At 41.0% G+C, this 20567-nt stretch overlaps 1 protein-coding gene across 2 annotated transcripts in view; it reads right to left on the bottom strand.

Annotated features, from left to right (window-relative positions):
• The window catches only part of UIMC1 (ubiquitin interaction motif containing 1), a 78907-nt gene that overhangs the window by 56343 nt on the left and 1997 nt on the right, over window positions 1-20567 (bottom strand). For both annotated transcript variants that reach the window (XM_081184931.1, XM_081184930.1), the window contains exon 2: window positions 10692-10831. In XM_081184931.1, coding sequence (XP_081041057.1) covers window positions 10692-10823 — 132 coding nt within the window. In that variant the 5' untranslated portion in view covers window positions 10824-10831. The remainder of the gene's footprint in view (window positions 1-10691; window positions 10832-20567) is intronic.

Genomic DNA, 20567 nt, shown 5'->3' with positions numbered 1-20567 from the left:
GCCCCAAGAGGACCCATGAGTTGGCAATTGCATGGCAATTGGACACACCTAAAATGTACCTACCTACCTGGGATATATACAGTGAAATGATCTGTCATTTCATTGTTGTTGATTGATCCTTGACTCTAGTGGACCAATAAATGAGCACGGCTCAGCAGATAGCAGATGAGTTGGTTTTAGTTACCCATCCCTGATTTAGACCCATGCCTACTTTAAGTATGATCATTTCTACTTTAACTGCCCCTAACTGATCTTTGTCTCTACTGAAAAACATCCAACGGACGAGGTATTCCCAAACCTCTCTTATTGAGTTCTTAACTTTTCTCAGTTTTGAACGTGATGTTAAAAATCTTCCCTCCTTCAACAAAAGTCCATTACTTCCTGTCAGTTGCATTTCTGCTTGAACAGCTACAGAAAAAATGTACATCTATTAGAAAGTGGTTGTCATCTCCAGGCTCCACCATCAGCCTTTTCTACTAGTCTTATTTTCAAAAGCTTTATCCTTTTTCTGCTCTTGATTTTTCTCCCAAGTCCGTACTAAGGTCTGACTAGTATGGAAGAGAATGAAACAATGATTTTCTGTCATATGGAAGCAATGTTTAAAATTCTGCTAGTTCAAGTTGCCTTTTGGGCATATCAGCATTGTAACATACTTATTTAGGCTATACAGTAGTTCCCTAGAACCATGCAGATTTTTCTAAGTGGAGCAATTATCTAACCAATTTTGTTAATACGACATTGATTTTTCTCTTGTTCATATAATTATGCTTGTCTTAGGAGAATTTTGACTTCTGCTCTTCCATTTCCCAATGTGTTAAGAACATTTAGGGCCAGGATATTGTTTTGTGCTTGTGGTTGGCTGAGCTAGTATAGTAAACCAAGGACACTAAGCCAGCTATAGTCTAACTTCTGTGAGGGAAAGTAAAGCTGTCAGTTTTGCTGGAATCAAAAATTACTTGGGTAGGCTGAGGACCCAGGACAAAGACAAAGGGAGCCCAGAGGCAAGGCAACTGAAAGAATGATACAGAGTATAGGGAATAGACTTGAGAAAGTTGAAAGTGTGGTGTTTTGAGAAAAAGGGCAGCGACGACACAGAACTGATGCAAGAAGAAGTGAGTCAAAGAGAAGATCAACAGGGGCAGTATGCTATGCAGAATGACAGGAGGAGTGCTAGGGAGGACTGTCAAGAAATAAGGCATGTCGAGGTAGTGGTAGAATCTTAACTTTGATGGGGGAATTCTGTCAATGGTGACTTCTACTAGAAAGCAGGGTGGTGAATAGTCATGTGGAATTTATTCTGGCTTTGCATTATCTGAAAATACTTCAAGAGTGACTATCTATCTACATTTTGGGCTTCCAGATATTGTTGAAGTCCAGCTCCCATCAGTCCAAGCCAGCACAATGGGAGGGCCACAGGGCAGCCACCTCTGCTCTACTTCATCTGACAGCCTGCCCCTTTAGAATTCTGCAATTCTGCATTTCCTCCAAGCCATGATCAGATGTACGACCATATGCATCTACATGATTTTTTTTCAGGTGAGGGGCAAAGTAAATATTCCAAATAAATGAATAGCACCAGAGAAAGGGTCTACTATTTCTGGTAGATCTGGTGAAATAGCAGTGGAGAGCCCTTGGGAATCCAGGGGATCTGGATCTGGAGGAGGGAGCGACCTCCATAGCAGACACTTACAATCCATATTTTCCTAATTGCTTATGAGAAGATATGGTGGGAAATATACCAAATATCTTAACATGATCATGGCATAGTAATTGCACTGGCTAGAAAAACCACCACTTTATTAGAAACAAACAGCACTAGCTCACCATGATATGTGTGTGTTTTCTCTCCAGACAAATCCATCTAGCCTTCTTTTTGATGATCCATTTTTATCAAGGCGCTCACAAACTGACTGTTTTGTTATTGGCTGTAGTAACATGACAGGTGTTAACCATTCCAGAGACTCCCAGATGGTGCTTTACAGCATGCCTAAAACAGAGCAAAGCTGCTGCTGCTGCTGCTGCTGCTTGATGCTGTGTGGGTGGGTTTGGACAGCTACACAGCTATCCTGTTTTATCCCCCTTGCTGTGCTCTCCCCTCTCGTTTCCCCTGTTTACACTTTAATATTCTTTTTACAAGCTTCGTCATTTTGCAGTTGCGTAAAAAGGAAGAGCTAGCCCCTGTCAGTGCCCTATATTTGTCACTGGAAAGCTGGTCCTCTTTAACAAACTACGGTCGGAAAGGCAATTACCCAGCATGGACTCTAAGCTTGCACCTATTCTTCTCGCGACAAAGTTCAGAGAAACCCCTTGACACTTTTACTCCTGGCAGCCAGACTTCTGATTTTGCCTTGATACTTTAGCTCAACTCTCTGCCAAGGTGACATTAACAAAAGGCTTCTTCAGACTCCCTGTGAAACAAGTCAGTTTCAGCTCACTGATGAGTCCTTGCTGGTGGCTTCTTTTCCAGGGTTGCCATATTTCAAACAGTGAAAATACGGACAGAAAAGTTGTTGAGCTTTTTTAGTTCTGCCCAAAATCACAAAAAGCCGTTTTTGAGCAGTTTTTAGAGAGAGTCGGCAAAAACGGCACTGCCAATATAGGCTGCCATACGTCTGGATTTTCCCATACATTTTAGTGGTTTCGGCCCAGACAGGAACGTATGCCAATCCTATTCTTTTCTGCTGCACTGGAATTACAGGCCTGTCTTAAGAAAAATACAGTCATACCTCAGGTTGAAGTTGCTTCAGGTTGAGCACTTTCAGGTTGCGCTCCGCATTTGCTTCTGGATGCAAACGGGGCTCCGGAACAGATCCCATTCGTATCCAGAGGTACCACTGTACAGTGGAACCTCAAGTTAAGAACTTATTTCATTCCAGAGGTCAATTCTTAACCTGAAACGGTTCTTAACCTGAGGCGTGCTTTCACTAATGGGGCCTCCTGCTGCCGCTGTGCCGCTGTTGTACGATTTCCGTTCTTATCCTGGGGCAAAGTTCTTAACCTGGAGCAACCACTTCCTGCTTAGCGGAGTTTGTAACCCGAAGCGTTTGTAACCCAAGGTACCACTGTAGGTGGTGAGAAGGAAGCAGCATGGCTGACTTCCCACACAGCAACAAAGCTACCTCCCTGCTGAAACATTACCCCCACCCTCATATTGCCCCCAAATTGGAATGTTCAGGACTATCCTGCAAAAGTTAAAATGAAGTAAGGTCACCAGAGCAAGACAGTCTGAGCATATTACATCAATCCTGGCCTGACTGCACTAGCTGCCCATTAGTTTTTGGGGTCAATTTAAAGTGTTAGTTTTGACCTATAAAGGCTTAAATGACTCAGGACCACAGTACTTCAAGGACTGCCTCTTCCCATATGAACTGCTTCATAAGGTCTGGAGGGTGACAACACAAGGATGGGCCTTTTCTGTGGTGGCTCCCAACTTGTGGAATGCTCTCCCCAGGGAGACTCACCTGGCACCTTCATTACATATCTTTAAGCAACAGGCAAAAACATCTATAACCAGGCCTTTGGCTTTTCTCTGTGTTTGTGGGAAAGAGGTTAGTGGTTTGTTTTATTCTGTATTTTGTGTTCTCATTTTGTATTTTTATCTTGTGGACCACCCTGTCATCTTCAGATGAAGGGCAGCTTACAAATGTAATAAATAATAATAAGGCATGGTGTTACTACAAAAGTGGTTTTGTCACTGCTCTCTGCTTATCCGTATCTCGGATGCGCCCGAGCTACTGAAATAAATTTGCCTTAATCTTCCCCACTATGCTTGGCTTGTCATAGAGACTTCTTATTTCTTCTTTAATCCTTCATCTGCAGGTTTCATTTCCCCTGATATGACCAAAGATTTTCCTGATAATTTTGTTTTCAGATATCATCAATGTGTGTTTCTCATTTTTTCATTGTTACCCAAGATTCTGTCCTATACAGCAGTACTGGATGTATTAATATTGTGCACATCTAGATTTTATATAACTGAGTTATGTAGGCTATTTAAGATGATTTCAATGGTCCTTATTTTCTAGTCACTGCACATAAGGTTGTTTTGTAAGAATTCATTAACAATTTTCAAATCATCTAGCTTGAAACAGTGGTAAATTAATCAGTTCCTTTTGAATGAAAATATATGGAGTTTTTAAGAACAAATCTCTTTCTGCAGTCTTTGGACAAAACTGACGCTGCAGTTGCTTGTAAGCATAAATTAAACTGCACATCCCTATTTGAAAAAAGCAACACAGATGATGATATTCTGAAAGCTTTTTAACCCAAAGAAAGGGAAACTCTATCCAGAATTCTTCCTGTGAACAGAGGAATACAGCACAGAGATCAAATCAAGCATAACTATTAGTTTTCCTTGTAAGTTTTGCATTAGGAATGACCTTGTAGCAGTGCTGGAGATACTTAATTGATTAAGATTATTTTTGGACTAGCAGTCTTATTAAAAAGGCAGTTGGTTGAATGGTCCCTTGAGTAGTTGATATTCTCGTAGGCGGATGAGCATTATTAAAAGGCTGGGTCAGATTAGAGCAGCCCCACTGCCTTTGTTGATTTCTTTCCTTCTCTGCATTCAATGAAGGTATCTCAAGGCCATTCTCGCCAGCACAGATATAGAGTACTTCTGGATTAAGGGGTTTGCTCCCACTAGAAACAAAATCTTCCCATGAGCAGATCTAAGACCTAATTAAATAGTGTTTTTCATTTTCTGGTTTTATTAAATAAGTATGCTTTTAAAAATCTGAGTCACTGAAAACCGCGCGTGTGTGTTTAGGCCACGAGGATTAATTGGATTCACTGCAGAAGCTCCCTGGACTGCAGCTATCTAATAGAGCAAATCATACATAGGGTCTATTGAGGCTATCACTATTTCGCTCACTTGTTTTGCACATTTCAGGGGATTTAAATGTCTTTCCAGTATTGTATCTTCCCAACACCCAAAGAACTTTATATTCTCATTGAGAAAATGATATTTCCCAAAAAAAACTCTCCTATTCTAATCACTGGAATCTTCATGTAGCCCTTTTTCAGAAGTGGCAAATACCAATAAGTCAAGCCCTCTCCCTGCAGCTATGAATTGTACACTTCCTTCTAATGCATAGGAGTCTTGCCAGCACAGACCATCTAGCCCAGCAACCTGTCCTCACACTGACCAGCAACCTGCCCACCAAGAATTGCCAGGTACCAACTTTAGTTATTATTATTTTTGCACCAGCTGAAGACTCTCCCCTGCTTCAGGCCTTCTGAATGAGCCGTTATATAACCCAAAGATACTTGACTGTTTATTGTTGTGGGCCCAAGATCACATATGATGGGTTCAGGATATAAATTATATAAATAAAATATAAAATAAATAAATCTAAATGCTTATGAGAAGTCCACAAGCAGTAAACATGCTGGACCAATGCTAGTGGAAGAAAAGTGAAAAGTGTTCTATATATTCTGGAATGACCAGTAGTCTTGACCTGTTCAAGATTCATCCAATATATTTCATTCAAGCACTTTGACTTTTGAAGTTCATAGCTTCTGTACTGAAGAAGAGTAAAATAAGTGCATGTAGTTCACGGATGTAGCTGAGAGATTTCAATAGTCTCTCCTCTGTCACAAAAACCTGCACTCCACTTGGGCTTGCAAATAATATGTAAGATAAGAAGAGCCCTGCTGGTTCTGGCCAAAGGCCTACCTAGTCCAGTATCCTATTCCTACAGTGGCCAACCAGATGCCTATGGGAAGCCCACCAGCAGGGCCTAAGTGCAACTATAATCTCCCCACTTGCGATTCCTAGCAACTGGTATTCAGAAGCCTACTGTATATGGCCAATATACTGAAATCGTATCCTGGCAAGATGAAGGCACTGCTGGTAGGTGGTTTGGGCATCCAAGAAACTGGCCATTTGCCTGTTCTGGACACTCCCTTAAAAATAGCATGTTCATAGTCTGGGGGTACTCACTGATTCATGTGTCACTAGAGGCTCAAGTGGCTTCAGTAGTGAGGGCTGCTTCCTACCAGCTTAGCTTGGTATGCCAGCTATTGACAGTCCTGGACAGGGATAATCTCACGACTGTGCCACATACACAGCTCACTTGATTACTGCAATGCACTTCATTGGGACTGTCCCTGAGGCTGGTTCAGAAGTTGCAGTTAGTGCAAAATGCTGCTGTGAGTATGCTGTCTGGAGTTAACTGCCATCAATATATGACACCTTTGTTGAAGCAGCTGCGCTGGCTGACCATATGCTTCAATCTAGGCCATGTTCAATGTATTAATTTTATTGATTTATTGTTTGTTTATTTATTACAGTTGTATACCACCCTTCATCTGAAGATCACAGTTCAAAATACAAAATACAAAACAAGAGCACAAAATACATAATAAAACGAAAACAAGCCAATAACCCCTCTGCCATCAACACATTTAAAATACTATAGAATGTTAATCAGCCAAAGGCCTGATTACAGAGAAACAGTTTTCACCTGGCACCTAAAGATGAAGGCCCCAGGCAAGGCTCCCCACAAAGGGGGAGCCACTATAGAAAAGGCCTGTTATTGTGTTGCCACCCTCCAGACCTCTTGTGGCGCCAACAATCTGCTGTTTCCTATGCAGACCTTTTTATTTACCCAGTTTCTGAATGTGAATTTTAATTATTGTCCGCTGATCATCTCCTGGAGTTATACTGATATTTTAATTGTATTATTTCTGATGTGTACTTTATACTTATTTCTGGCTTTCTCTGCGCTGCTTTGATATTCTATAATGTAAGTGGGGTATATATATAAAATAAATAGAAAGTCGCCATGTGGAATGGTTGAGGTACAATTCCTATCATCTCCAATTGAAAGGATGACAGCGACAGAGTAGGACGTCACTGCAAGTTGAAGGAGATTGTCCTGAGCTACATGGACCAAAAGGCTGACCCAATGCCAGCTTCCACATCTTCTTTCTTATACTTTGAAAGCTGTACAGATTCAGCTCAACAAGTTGTCCTAATGAAATATGTAAAACTACAGAAGAAAGTCAGTATAAAGGGTTGTATCCAACAAAATCATCCCATTAACACAGAGACTTCTGCCCGTGAAACAGAACTTCCTTTCCCTCTCAGTCTAATTTACTTTACAGGGTAGCACTCTTGAGTTCTCTAAAGGAGGGTGTGATAAATATATAACGAATATGTTAGAGTGAATTCAGCTTAACATCGCTTCACAATCTACATACACTCTACTGAGAAAAGAAACCATTTTTTGTCGATATCAGTAAAAGGCTGATAAAGGGTCTAATCACATATGCACAGATAGCACAAGTTGAAGACAAAAGCAACTCGAGCCTATGAGGCAATCAGTATTGATTAGACAGGCCACTGGGCAGAAAAGTTGCTTCAGATTAGCCTTAACAGATGCTATGGCAAAGCCCACTGCAAGAAGAAGTTTGCAAAATAGCACAGAGGAGTTTGACAACAAAGCATGACTGAGAAACACCAGGGAGACTCAGCCTGCCAGAGATCATCAAAAGCGAGTTGCTGGAGACTTTCCAGCTGCAACTGCTACAAAGCATCCTGGCTCAAGAGGAGGATGGGAGGCTTGTTCTAAAGATACCTGTCAGGAGGTTGCCAAAGAAAGAGCCCAATGAACTTCTGGTTTCCAAGCCTGCCTTATAAATCTGTGTATCATAGGGAACCACATGTGAGCAGCTGCCAGAAGAATTGAGAATCTACTCCTCTCTAAAACTGTCGTTTATCCAGACTATTACATGCATTTTACTTTAATGCAACAATGGAATTCAGGACTTGAATTTTGTATTGCATGCCTGGCAAATCTGAGGAAATGTTTCAGGAGTCAGACACATTTTTCACAATTCCCAGGAAAGGTATTTTTTGCAGGAGAGAAAATGAGAAGGCAGGGTTATAGCCTCAGATCTGAAAACAGAGCAAACAGAATAAATCCATTTACTCAACTGGCTGTGAACTGTTTTCACTTAAACAGAACCTAATTGGCTCTTTAATGGCCTCCCTGAGCATATCCTGTACTGTAATATGAGAGATTATGCCACCAGAATTTATTGTTTATAGGTCTGAACGTACAGTCAAGTGAAAGTGCCTATTATTTTTACAGATTCATTTTAAGAGTTATTTTGTTTCTCTATTTTCAAATATATGCACACTGAGATAAGAGATTTTGGCCAACAATAGGTCCTGATCTTGCATGCATTGTAGACTCTCTTGTCATTATTGGTTTTGTCTTTCCTTGCAGATTTCAATATGAAGATCGCAACACAGCACAAATCTGAAGTTAGCTTAGCATATTTGCCGAGATCGGGGTTTAACAAAAAGGAATAATCACTGCTGTATGATGTATTTCTTTAAAGAATTTTCCCAGCAGGGAAGATCTCTAATAAGGATGCAGATGTAACTTTCAATATCATCTGATGTAAAGGTCCCCCCCAACCTCTGTTTAGCTTATGTGGGATTTTTTGTATTTGTGTTTTGTTTTTGTGGTTTTTGCTTTGTTTTTAGTCTTTGCACATAATAACTATCTGCTTATCAATACTGGCCACTAAAGGAACTAGGAACAAGATCTATAATCAGTAGGGAAGTCAAGATCCCTTGGTATTGTGTAAAATGCTATCCTGAAATTTTAAAAGTACTGGGTGAGGATGTACCATAAAAACTGCAACTATACAATGGCAAATGAGTTCCTCTGGTGGTCGTTTTGCTGGACTTGGCTTTAGCTTACAAGGATTTGGACCTTCCCTAGAATCAGTGAATAATGTGTGAATAATGCTGCTATCAGCACTTATTTAATAGTAAAAGGTTGTCATTAGGGAATTCTGTGGAATGCCCCCAAGCTTGACATTTGGTTTCTATTAAACATAATTATGTCACACTGGACAGAATGAGACTCCTGACTGAACAGGGTCATTTGTTAATCTTCTTAAAGTTCAGCTGAACAACACTTAGCCATCACTACAGCATATTTTAAACAAATAGATACCACAAGTGGAATAACTTTGGAGTGTCATCCCCAACACCTCAGACACCTACCATCCTCCTTCAGCAGCTTACAGGGCAAGTTCTCATAACATGGGAACATTTTTAGGGGTCATGTGCACTTCTGTTTTTCTAAACCACCCTGGAAGTTTCCTTAAAGGGTGGCATCTAAAATATTCTAAATAAATAAATATAAAATGTTGTACTTGGAGAACAGGGTATATGGGGGAGCTTTTCTCCACCTCTGGCCACAACCTTTTTTTTACCTATTTATATCTACTGGCCTTTGTTCATCCCTTCCTAAGCTTCCACAGGCATCTGGTTAGACTGTGAGAATATGATGCTGGACTAGATGGGCCACTGGCCTTCTCCAGCAAGCTATTCTTAGATTCAAAGCAGGCTCCTGTAATTAACTGTATACAGAGAATTGAGGACTGCTGGGTGACTGCAGCTGATGCAGAACACATTCACCCTCCTGACAGAGGTGTTTCAAGTCAGCTTTCAGCTACTTTCTGCACAAAATTCAAAGTGGCAATTTTGAGCTATACGAACTAGGATTTGTCCTGTCAAATTACATGAGACACAGATTTCTTCCCCTTATGAGCATGCAGCTATTTTAGTTTAAAGTGTTTTGTTTAGTGTTTAAAATATACTGCAAAGAGCCGTGTGTGTGTGTGTGTGTGTGTGTGTGTGTGTGTGTGAGAGAGAGAGAGAGAGAGAGAGAGAGAGAGAGAGAGATAATAAAAAATTAAAAAATACAAACCAAAAAAAGGATATACCATATTGGCCCGAATATAAGCCGCGCATTTTTTTTTCCAAATTCCGATCATTAAAAGTTAAAGTGCGGCTTATATTTGTGACCTTACACCACCGGCAAAGTGGTGTGGCTCCCCCTATTCCCCACCCCGTGAGCAGCCTGGGAGCACAGGGCAATGGTGCCCATCCCTTCCGTGGCTTCCAAGTCTCCCCCAAGCCACCTAATTTTAAAGGTGCAGCTTATTTGCGGATGCGGCTTATATTCAGGCCAATACAGTAGTGAGAGGAAACTGGGGGTGTGGAGAGTTTATTTCCAATGCCAAATGCCTATTCTTTCCAAGTATGACAATATGATTACTTAGAGAAAAATAAATCAAAGCTCTCCTAAAAATACATTAAGCAGAATAGACTATTGTGTCAAAGTCCAGCTACCTAACTCCAGATAGAGAGGTAGAATAAACTCTCCCTTAAAAATAAATTAGCAGATTGATTAAATCTGAGGGACCATGATTATTGTATGAAGTTGCTCAATAAGGAAGCAATTGTATTGGGGGGGACAGGGCGTTCTGACACCATGGTTTTTGTTTATCTTATCTCCTGTGAAAGCCCATCAAACACCTGACTGCATTCTAATCAAATACAGATGCATATTTCTTTTCTAACTGTAGTTTGGACATCCAAACTCATCCAGTAGTTAGTGACCCTCTCCCCAGGCTGTTATACTCTAATTGTCCCAGCAGCCCACGCCTGATATACCAAGGCCAGTAATCAGTGAGTTCCTTTTTCCGTTTCCTCTTAATTAGTGATCATGATATAATATTCTGTGGTGTTCTTTCATTTTGTTGCCTGTATTTCCAACTTTATTTCAAAATAAAATTTTATGGGGGAGGGGAAAGAAAATGCACTGGTATACAAATAGAATTCAAGTCAGAATTCGCATTGTTTGTTCTTGACTACTCACCTCTCCATCACTGTCAGATATGACAATGCACGCATCCACAACCATGGCATTTGACAATTCCCTTGACTCTTCTCCCTGATCCTGGCTCTGGGAATCAGGCCCATCTGAAGTTTTCCGCTTTTTCTTTGGCATCCTTTCCACTGGAACAAACAGAAATATTTATTTGTCCGACTGATCGTGGTTCAGTTTCCTCCCTAATTGATTACTTGGAGGTAGAGCACCCTAGGCAATCCATTCTTGTCTCATAGGTGTGGAGACCTGAGACTTATTCAGAGGCACATTCATAAATCCCCGCTCACCCAATTAAGACTACCTTATATAGCTGATTAAATCAGGAAGAAGCTAGAAAACACAGACTAACAGCAGGTTCCAAAGCAATGAAGAGCAACTACAAAAACACATTTCCAGCTTGCCCAAAGTTATTCATGCAACATCAGAAAACATCAGCCTGCCATCCCAAATCCCTATTAGCCTAAACCTGGCTCCACTGCTGATGCAGGGAAAACTGAGAAAGGGACAGCGGATCGTGCTAGACTCAGCACTACAGAAGGGGGAAACCAAAGCATCAGAAGCAGTTGCCAGCTTTCATATTCAATTAGGCACGGGAAAGGAGCTGCATTTTTCAAGTAATATGCTCACAGAGCAACAGCTTGGAAGTGTACTGTAGGAATAAGACAAAGGTCAGAAGAACGGCAAAAAGACTAAATGAAAACGAGAGAGAAAAGTCAAGGACACTTGGCTCTTCTTTTATAGCTGAAGTCACCCACTGAACAGCATGCTGATAGTGCCCTCTGCTGGGACAAACCATGGCTACCTGTTCCAGAAAGGGCATTCTGCAGCTAGAGGGGGGAAACTGCTGAAAAGCCAGAAATGCTAAGAGTCATGAGAAACAGAGGGGAGGGCAGGTGCAAGTGCAATTAGAGCTGGCGCTTCCGGCAAAGTCCTTCATTGCCACACTATACATAGCAAGAGAGCTACATAACAAGCTTTAACAGTGAAAGCACAGCCAGAAAAGCTGATTAGGGCTCTTGGCCAACTGAGAGAAGCAGCAACACCGCAAATCCTCCCCCTCCCCACCCCCGCACTATGTTCTCCAAAGCTTTTCTGGCTATCAGCTCAGCATCCTAAGTGATAACAACATGAACAGGAAACCAAAAGAATGCGTACAGAAAAAATCAAGGTCCCACAGCATGAAAGCTATCATGGTAGGAATAACTTTCTGGGTTATCTTACAGCCAGCAGAGATATTTGTATGATGATGGTCAAGGGCCATATTGGTTAGGTTTGGCTCACAAAGGGCTGCCCTGGTAGGGCGTGTTGAATTTTTCAACTTTCAAATGAGGGGTGCTAAAAGGTTGTAGCATCACTTGGGAATTCAAATGATATTTTGGTTAAATTAATGTACTTTAGTTTTGCTTGGTATATAGCTACATAAAAAATAATGACCTTTTAACATTTTTGTGGAATTTCCAATAATTTTTAAATTGTCATATTAAAAAAATGGGTTTTGTTGGTTTTTTAAAATTTGCATTAAAATCATTAAAAATGATTGGATCACATCAGTCTGGCTTGCCAGATCTGCCAGGGTATAAGAGACAAGTCAAAAAGCAAGTGGCAAGAAGATGAGAGAATAAGTCTTGCTGAATATAAGCAGAGAAGTAAGCAGGATGCTTCAATACCATCAAATTAAATGATTTTCTCTGCTGATGGAAATGAAGAACAAATAGCTGATACCCAAGATTGAAATGATGGAAGTTATTAATTGACATTAATAAAACCAAGTATACCTTCCACTTCTAATACTTCAAAAATAGCACTTGAATTATAAAAATGTATACAACACATTCAAAATATATAAAATTGCTATGCATAGCATTAGATATGGTGCTGGCCTACATGCCACAGCTGCCATCACCACTGCTGCCTTTGTGGATGCTGGCTTGATCACTGAAGAACACAAGAGACTTGTCATTGATCACAATAAAGTAAAGAGGGGCCAATAAAAAGTAACGAAAACCCTGGATCAGGAATTTGATTATCTTTGTCAGAAGGATGAAACTGACTACATCTTTTTAGACGGCCGCGAAGATACAACTAAAGATATGCTGAAAGCAGACAATTCAGATCAGCAGTTCCCCAGCATCATCACAGAACAGGATTATTCTGTGTGCAGTGAGCCAGGTGGAAGGTATCTCTACCACTTCACTCCAGAGAAAGGTTCAAATAGGGTGAAACCAGCTGACATTATTGCTAATTATATTGTAGATTTCATGAAGAAGAAGGGCATTGATAAGAGCCTGCAGGCCATTGGAGGTGATTCTACAAATGCTAACACTGGCTGGGTAGGTGGTACCATGCACTGGGTAGAGGTCAAGCCAGGTTGTAAGCTGCTCTGGTTGGTTTGTGTCCACACCCCTCTGACACTTGATCACAGCATTTGATGGGAAGACCTTATCTAACAGCAAGTGGACAGGTAGCAGTAACAAGATGCTAGACACTGCTGCAGAACTTGAAATTGATCCTTCATTCACCCAACTCTCAATTGGACAGCCTCTTATTTCACTGAGTGACAATGTTGTTAAGGATCCGTCCACTGATTAAGTGTACGAGTATCGGATCACACAGGCCATAAGGACAGAAAAACATCCCACAGATCTGGCTCTTCTAGACATTGGTCCAGTGAACTATTCAAGGTGGTAACAGCAGCAAACAGGCTTTGTTGCATATGGGTTTCAAAAAAGACTTAAAGGCAAAACCCTCAACAATTTAAGACTGAGAGTGGAATACATTGTTTGTGTATACTACCCCTGCTGGTTCAACATCACAGTAAAACACTATTGGGTGGAAGGCGCACACTGCATCTTGTTTCAGCTACAAAAGGCGGCTGTAGTGGATGCTGTTTTGCCAACCACTTAGTGCTCAGCATGGTATGCATTCAGCGAAATGATAATCCAGACACTCTGGTGCTCAGATGACAGTGAAGAGAGGGGAGCTGGTGTCCAAAACATTGTTGACTTAAGGGGCGGAGATGATGACATACTGGGAGGCATTTCTGTACGTCCAAGGAAGATGTATTGCATCAACCCCTGTGCTTTGTTCCTGTTGGAGCTGATAGGACTGGTCTGACTGGGTATATGAACCTCCTTTGACATGTAAACTTACTACAGCCAAAGTATAGAAGTCCACTGACAAGCCCATGCAAGTTCCATAGTGGGCCTGCCATGTTCAGTCTATACAGAGGTGTGTGAAACAAGTCACAAAGCCAGTAAGTAGGGTGTATACACAAGAAAAGTGTGAGGGCTACATCAGTGGCAAAGAAGCAAATTAGCGGCTGATGTCCAAGAACGAATCAAAGCAAGACTTGATTAAACTTCCTGTTTACATTTCTTATTAACTGATGATGTCATTACTTTCTTTTCTTTTTTTAAAGTATTGTTATTAAAGATTTTCTTGATTTACAAAAGTATGTGCAATATCTCTCTCTCATATTTTTTCCATGTAACATTTTTTCCATGTAACCATGCGGAGTTGGGTTTGGGGAATCCAGATTGGGAGGGTTTGGAATAGGTAGGTTTTGGGAGGGTGATCATTTTGATCATGGCTATTTTGTCTGAGAGAGTGAAATTCATGTTGTTCCATCTCTTTAGGTTTTTGTTTATTTGGCGCCACAGGGGCTTATAGTTGTGGAGGTATAATTTATTGAGGTTTCTGGTTATTTGTACCCCTAGGTATCTGAATTTGGTGTGGCAAAGTTTTATCTTGGTGACATTAGTGAGTTCTTTTTGGGTGTGAAGAGGGGAGTTGAAGCACATACCTGTATTTTTCGCTCTATAACACGCACCAGACCATAACACGCACATAGTTTTTAGAGGAGGAAAACAAGAAAAAAAATATTCTAAACAAAATAGTGGATATATGATTTTTGTGGTTCATGCTGTGGCCACAGACATGTGATCTGACAGTGAGTTTGGAGTAGACCAATGCAAAAATCCTGAGGATCCATGTGGATCCATGCTTTGTAACCACGGAGGAGGGAAGGAAGGGGAACCATGGATCCTCTGCTCACGACTGCAGCAGATCCCTCCCGCTACCCGCAGGCATTCGCTCCATAACACGCACAGACATTTCCCCTTAATTTCTAGGAGGAAAAAAGTGAGTGTTATGGTGCAAAAAATACGGTAGCTTCTGACTTTGCAAAGTTTACTTGTAGGCCATTGCAAATGTGTTGAGTTCTCTGATTAGGGAGGTTGCTGTGTTTATGGGGTCTGGTCCCTCTGGCCTCGGAGCTCCGCTGGGTTGTTGGGTGAGGAGGGAAGCTGTGGCTCCCTCGGTAGGCGCACTGGACACCCCGGTTTCCCTCTGGCAGCGGTGCTGGCAGTGGTGGAGGCCAGCCTGGGCTTTTTCTGAATTAAGTTCAAAGCTGATTCAGATCAAACCTTGTGTATACCACTTCCAAAATCAGTGGTGGGAGTGTATTGGATGTGGAATAAACGGGAGTGTCTGATGTCATTACTTTCTAACATTGTCTTATGATTACAAGGTAATGTTGTATGATTAAAAGGATATGTTTTATGCAGAGAAACAAAAAAATTTATAGCACTTCCTGACATTTTCGGAAGGCAAAATTAAAGTTCTTTGGCTTTCCAAGAGCAGTTTATGTGCTTTCTAATCAAACATAATTTACCAAGCTAAATGTTACTCAATCAAAAAATAAGAAGAATTGAATTCATTAAAAACATATTTTAAAGACCCCTCACTGAAGAAATTTGCAAAAGTTAAGTTTCACCCCCTAAAATGACACGCCCTACTGCACTGGCCGAGGGGGGCTTTGTGCACCTCACCATATATCTAATGCAGATGTTACCATGACAGTCCCCTCCCATAAAAACAGCTACCCCAGTACAGGTAAGTGTTGGTCTTTTCTCAACCATCTTCCTGGATGTATCCCTATAACTCTATATCATAGAATGCAGTGAGAACCACTAAGAATTAAACCAATTCCAAACTGTATAGCTCTGCTTTTCATTTCCTGATCATGCTACAATGCAATGAAATGTTGGAAATTGCTTTTATATGAGAGAATGTAGCAATAATGCAAATGGTGCTTTACCGCATAAGTAGAAAGAAAAGCAGCCAGGGCAGGAGCCTACACTCTAAAGCAGGGGTGGTTAACCTGTGGTCCTCTAGGTGTTGTTGGACTCCTGCCTCTCATCAGTCTCAACCAGCATGGTCAATGGTCAAGGATTATGGGAGCTGTAGTCCATAGACCTCTGTAGCTACCGCCTCTGAACTAAAGCTCCACAATGGAAGAGAATGGATAGGAGGGGCAAGGCCCATAAGAGCTGAACTTGAGCAAGGGCAGTAACACACATTTAAGGATGACAGGACAGATAATCAAGAAGTATATGGAGGAAGGATTTGGAAGAAGAGAGAGGTAGAACCAGAAGATTGTTCTGGGGGGCAGGGAATCCAGGAACAAGGGACAGCAAGGAGAAACACACAGAGTTGTTTGAGAGAACAAGATACCTTCAGGCAGCAGTGAAAAAAAGGAATAGCTGTACTAGTTCTGTCTGAGCTATTGCTTTAGCAATCAGGTTATTAACAGAAAGAAATAGGATAGAGATTTGACATTAGGAAAAGAAGATTAATGGAGCAGACTCATGTACTCTACTAGGTTCAGAACCAGTGCTGTCTGCACTGGGTGTTGCACCTCTCTATCTGAAATTGTGAGAGGAATTTAGCAGAGCCTTTCAGTTTACCAGATGAAACAATTCCCTTTCTCCTTCTCCCACAGCCTCCAGACTAGGGCTGTACAGCTGAATACCAGTATTGAAATAACATTGTGATAAGTGTTTCAACAAGGCAATATACTGGTGAACAAAAGGCTGAGACTTGACAGCTTCCCATGGGATAGCTCAGCTGAACCAATACTTTACAGATACTTTGCAGATAGTGTGCTGGCTTTGTTTGCTCTCTCCCTTCTCCCTCTTAACTGATAAGAAATGAGGATAAGCCCTCACATAAACCAGCAAACTCTTTCAGCTTCACCTTTATGTTTCTTGCTACTTTCCTCAGCAAGAAGACAGTCACCTGTCTCCCTGCTTTGCTGTCCTCCCCTCCCTGATAGAAGCTCTCCGCTGCAGCCAACTTTAAACCCCACCTCTTTCAGCAGAACTTTCTGCTCTCACCCCAAAAACTTTCAGAGCTCAGCTAATTATGCAGAGCGGGCTAACAATCCAGGAGCAAGGTAGACAATCAAAGATCCAGCGGCAAAGTAAACAAAGAACTAAAAAGTGCTGCAGATATATATAGCGATATAGACTGCCCCACAGCCAGTATCAGGCTCTGCATAGAAAGGAAAGGAGGGGAAAGATCTGGTGCACTAGCAGAATCCTGCCCTGTATGTTTGTTTGTAAATACAAAGACCCACTCCAATGCTCTCACTTTGATGGGAAAACAACCACTGCCATTCTGAAATTTCCACTGCTTACAGAAAGGGAAGCAAAAACACTCAAATATTTACAAGATACACACTTTGGCGCAATAGGCAAATGCAATACAAAAGACAATTCAGAAAGATTTGATTGTGTTATTACTTCATATTCAATAAATCAGATCATGTATCTTAGTATGCCTGTGAAATACATGGAAGCAGATTGGGGAAGAGCATTTGCAAGCCTGCCAAAAAAACAACAACATTCACACCAGCACTCAACTTGCTCAGATTGTGCAGTATATCATCTGCCTGACAGATCACATTCAATATGGGATTGCTATGAAGCACAAAACACAGGTAGGATGACACACTTATCCCTAACATTTTAATAGAAGCAACACTATACATGTCTACTCAGAAAAAGTCCCATTGACTTAAATATGGCTTAGTTCCAAGTAAGAGGGTTTAGGATTGCATACTCAACCACACAACTGTCACTGGTGCTCTGAAGCCAACAGGGCTGATGTCCCTGCAAACATAAATTAAATAAACCAATTGAAGTCAGGAAGCATTGAAAATTTTGTTTTGCTTTCATGCCTCCATCTTACTCTCTCCCTGGGAGTCTGCTGTTAACTAATTCTGCAAGTTAGCTCACAGGCTGGTTTTCCAATCATCTGGGTTCCCAACCCCATCTCTGGATGCTTAAGAACATTTCTTTCTTTAAGCTCAGACAGTAAAAGTGACCCATTAATAAGCAAGCCCACATGTGTTTCAATTCAGAACTTGCACTTTTCAGGGGCATCCTTGAAAATTCCCCATTTATGATTATTTGCCATTTTCTTTCATCATCATCTATCACTTTGATGAATCAGAAAACAATTACCAGCAGGATAATTCACAATCTTGACATTGCAGCCACTAGACCTGCCAAGCTGTGACAGCTTAAAATGCTCAAAAATAAGGCCAAAAATGAATGACTCTCATCCCCAAATGAGTTAGAGAGGTTCAAGCTACAGACGGCTGTTTGTAAGCTGCTATCCCAAATTTAGGTATGAGGAAAAAAATTATGAGAATCAACACTATGGACTCAAAATTTGTGGTTAAACACAATACATAGTGCTCTCCTTTAAAAATTCTGTTCCCAACAGTTTACCATGTTTTCTGAAAACTAACAAATTTACAACAGCCCCAACAGATTGGGTTTATTGTACCCACTGTTCAGAAAACTCCTAAAGGGGACCTGCACTGCAGGAGCCTGGACTAAATTACCCTTGGAGTCCCTTCCAACTCAACAATTCTATGAATTTATGACCTGGGTAGCAAGATGAAAGGAATACATAATGTTACATTTTTTTTCAGAAAGGATATACACTATTGCACTCTGAATCCCTGCTGATGGCTCAAGATTAATAAGACTCTTACAAGAGCCAATTGCAGGTCCTTTTGTGTGTGTGACTTTTGTCTGCATCAAAGGCAAGAGGAAGAACCAGAGGGTGTACCATAAGGTTGACCCAAATCTGGTAAAATTGAATGAATCAATTTTTAGATGCACTCGGCAGTTACAAGGAAAGATGAATTCAGCCTAGTCTCCCAAATGTAGAACAGATCTGTAGAGTTCACGTCGGTGGTTGCAAGCACAGGCTCAAAGAACAAATACAGTGGTAGCAAAGTGGGAATAAGGATTCAGAAGAGCAGAGTTGCAGATTCATACCTTATGCATCAGACAAGTCTTTTTTATGCAACGACTGAGAGTCTAAGCATACCTTGAAAGTACCACTGAAATCAAAGGAACTTGCTTCTGAGAAAATGTGTTTAGGTTTAAGATGGGCTGCTTGTACAAAAAAATATATCTCTGGCTTGAGGCTGTTACCTTTGAAAACACATGCACCGATAATCAAGTCCGCCTCTAGGGGGGCTGCAACTATTCTGTGCCGATTCAGATCTACTAAGGCCACAAGCGGAGACTAATAAAATATATCTGTGACAGCACTCCGCACAGCAGAAAGTAAAGTTTGTATTAGGCTCAGCACATTAGTCATTCCAATTGCATGGAATGTCACCATATCAGTGTTACAGAGCATCTAATATTGGCATGATGTTCTATGAGATCCTGCCAATTTGGTATGTACAATATGAACTTTGAATGCCACATGGAAACATTTCATCCACAATGAGCAAGTAAATAATGTTCAAATCAGACCTAACCCTATTACAGTTCTGATGCAGACTAGATACAGCAGCAATAAAATATTTCCTGTTTGCCAGGAAATAAGGTTCAACTTGAAAGTCATCAATTATCGCATTGTATTCCTGTACAAATCAACCTATGACCAAGTTTAATGATTGCCATAAAAGAGTCCATAAAGGAGCCCCATCCCAAGGCATACTTATGCTACCCTAATTCAATTATACACAGCTCTACAGAACAGAATTTTGACAATTTCCAGTTTTCCAGAAATCCACAGCTTTCTAGAACACACTTTTCATATGGAACACCCAATCCCTTATATTTCATCCTGACCAAAATAAGAATGTTCCATGTTTAAAAGGGAGAAATTACGCTAAAATTCCTTCTAAACCAATCATTCTTTTGTTTGAGTACAGCTTGGAAACCTAAAAGCTGCCCCAACTCCATTAATTTTTCCTCTGCACTATTTCCAGTTCCCATGGTAAAAGTACCTGCATAGATGTGCTTTGCTACAGAATACTGCTTGCTGTTAGAAGACAGCCATGCTGCTCTGTGTCTCCCCCTTCTGCACATGTGGTACATGCTTTACTGACCTCGTATGTGATACCATAAGCAGATGAGCAAACTAGACAAGACTTTCGTTTAAAAAAATAAAATAAGAGAGCTTTATAACCCAGAACTGGAAATGCTAATAGCACACAAAACATGGAAACAAATCTAAACTAAGAAGGAAATGTGAATATAATTATGACCAAAGAATTGCAGGGGAGGGGCACGGCAGGAAACGCAGAATGCTTTATTGGTATTTTGTCACTGGGAAATTGTTTCTTTAAAGGGAATGTTATTATTAAGAATACTAATTTATAATTTATATGCTGCCCATCTGACTGGGTTGCCCCAGGCACTGTGGGTGGCTCCCAACAAAAAAATAGTAAAAGCACAATACAACATCACACACAAAAATTTCCCTGAACAGGGCTGCCTTCAGATGTCTTTTAAAAATCACATAGCTGTTTGACATCTGTTGGGAGGACATTCCACAGAGCGGGCACAACTACTGAAAAGGCCCTCTGCTCGGTTCCCTGTAACCTCACCTCTCGCAATGAGAGAACCACCAGAAGGCCCTCAGAGCTGGATCTCAGTGTCCGGGCTGGAAGATGGTGGTGGATATGCTCTTTCAAGCATACAGGGCCAAAGCCATACAGGGATTTAAAGGTCAGCACCAACACTTTGAATTTGGCTCAGAAACATA

This window comes from Podarcis bocagei (genome assembly GCF_964188305.1).
Source record: "Podarcis bocagei genome assembly, chromosome: 2".
NCBI lineage: Eukaryota > Metazoa > Chordata > Lepidosauria > Squamata > Lacertidae > Podarcis > Podarcis bocagei.
The sequence above is the reverse complement of the archived record's forward strand: the minus strand, read 5'-3'. Positions and strand labels throughout refer to the sequence as shown.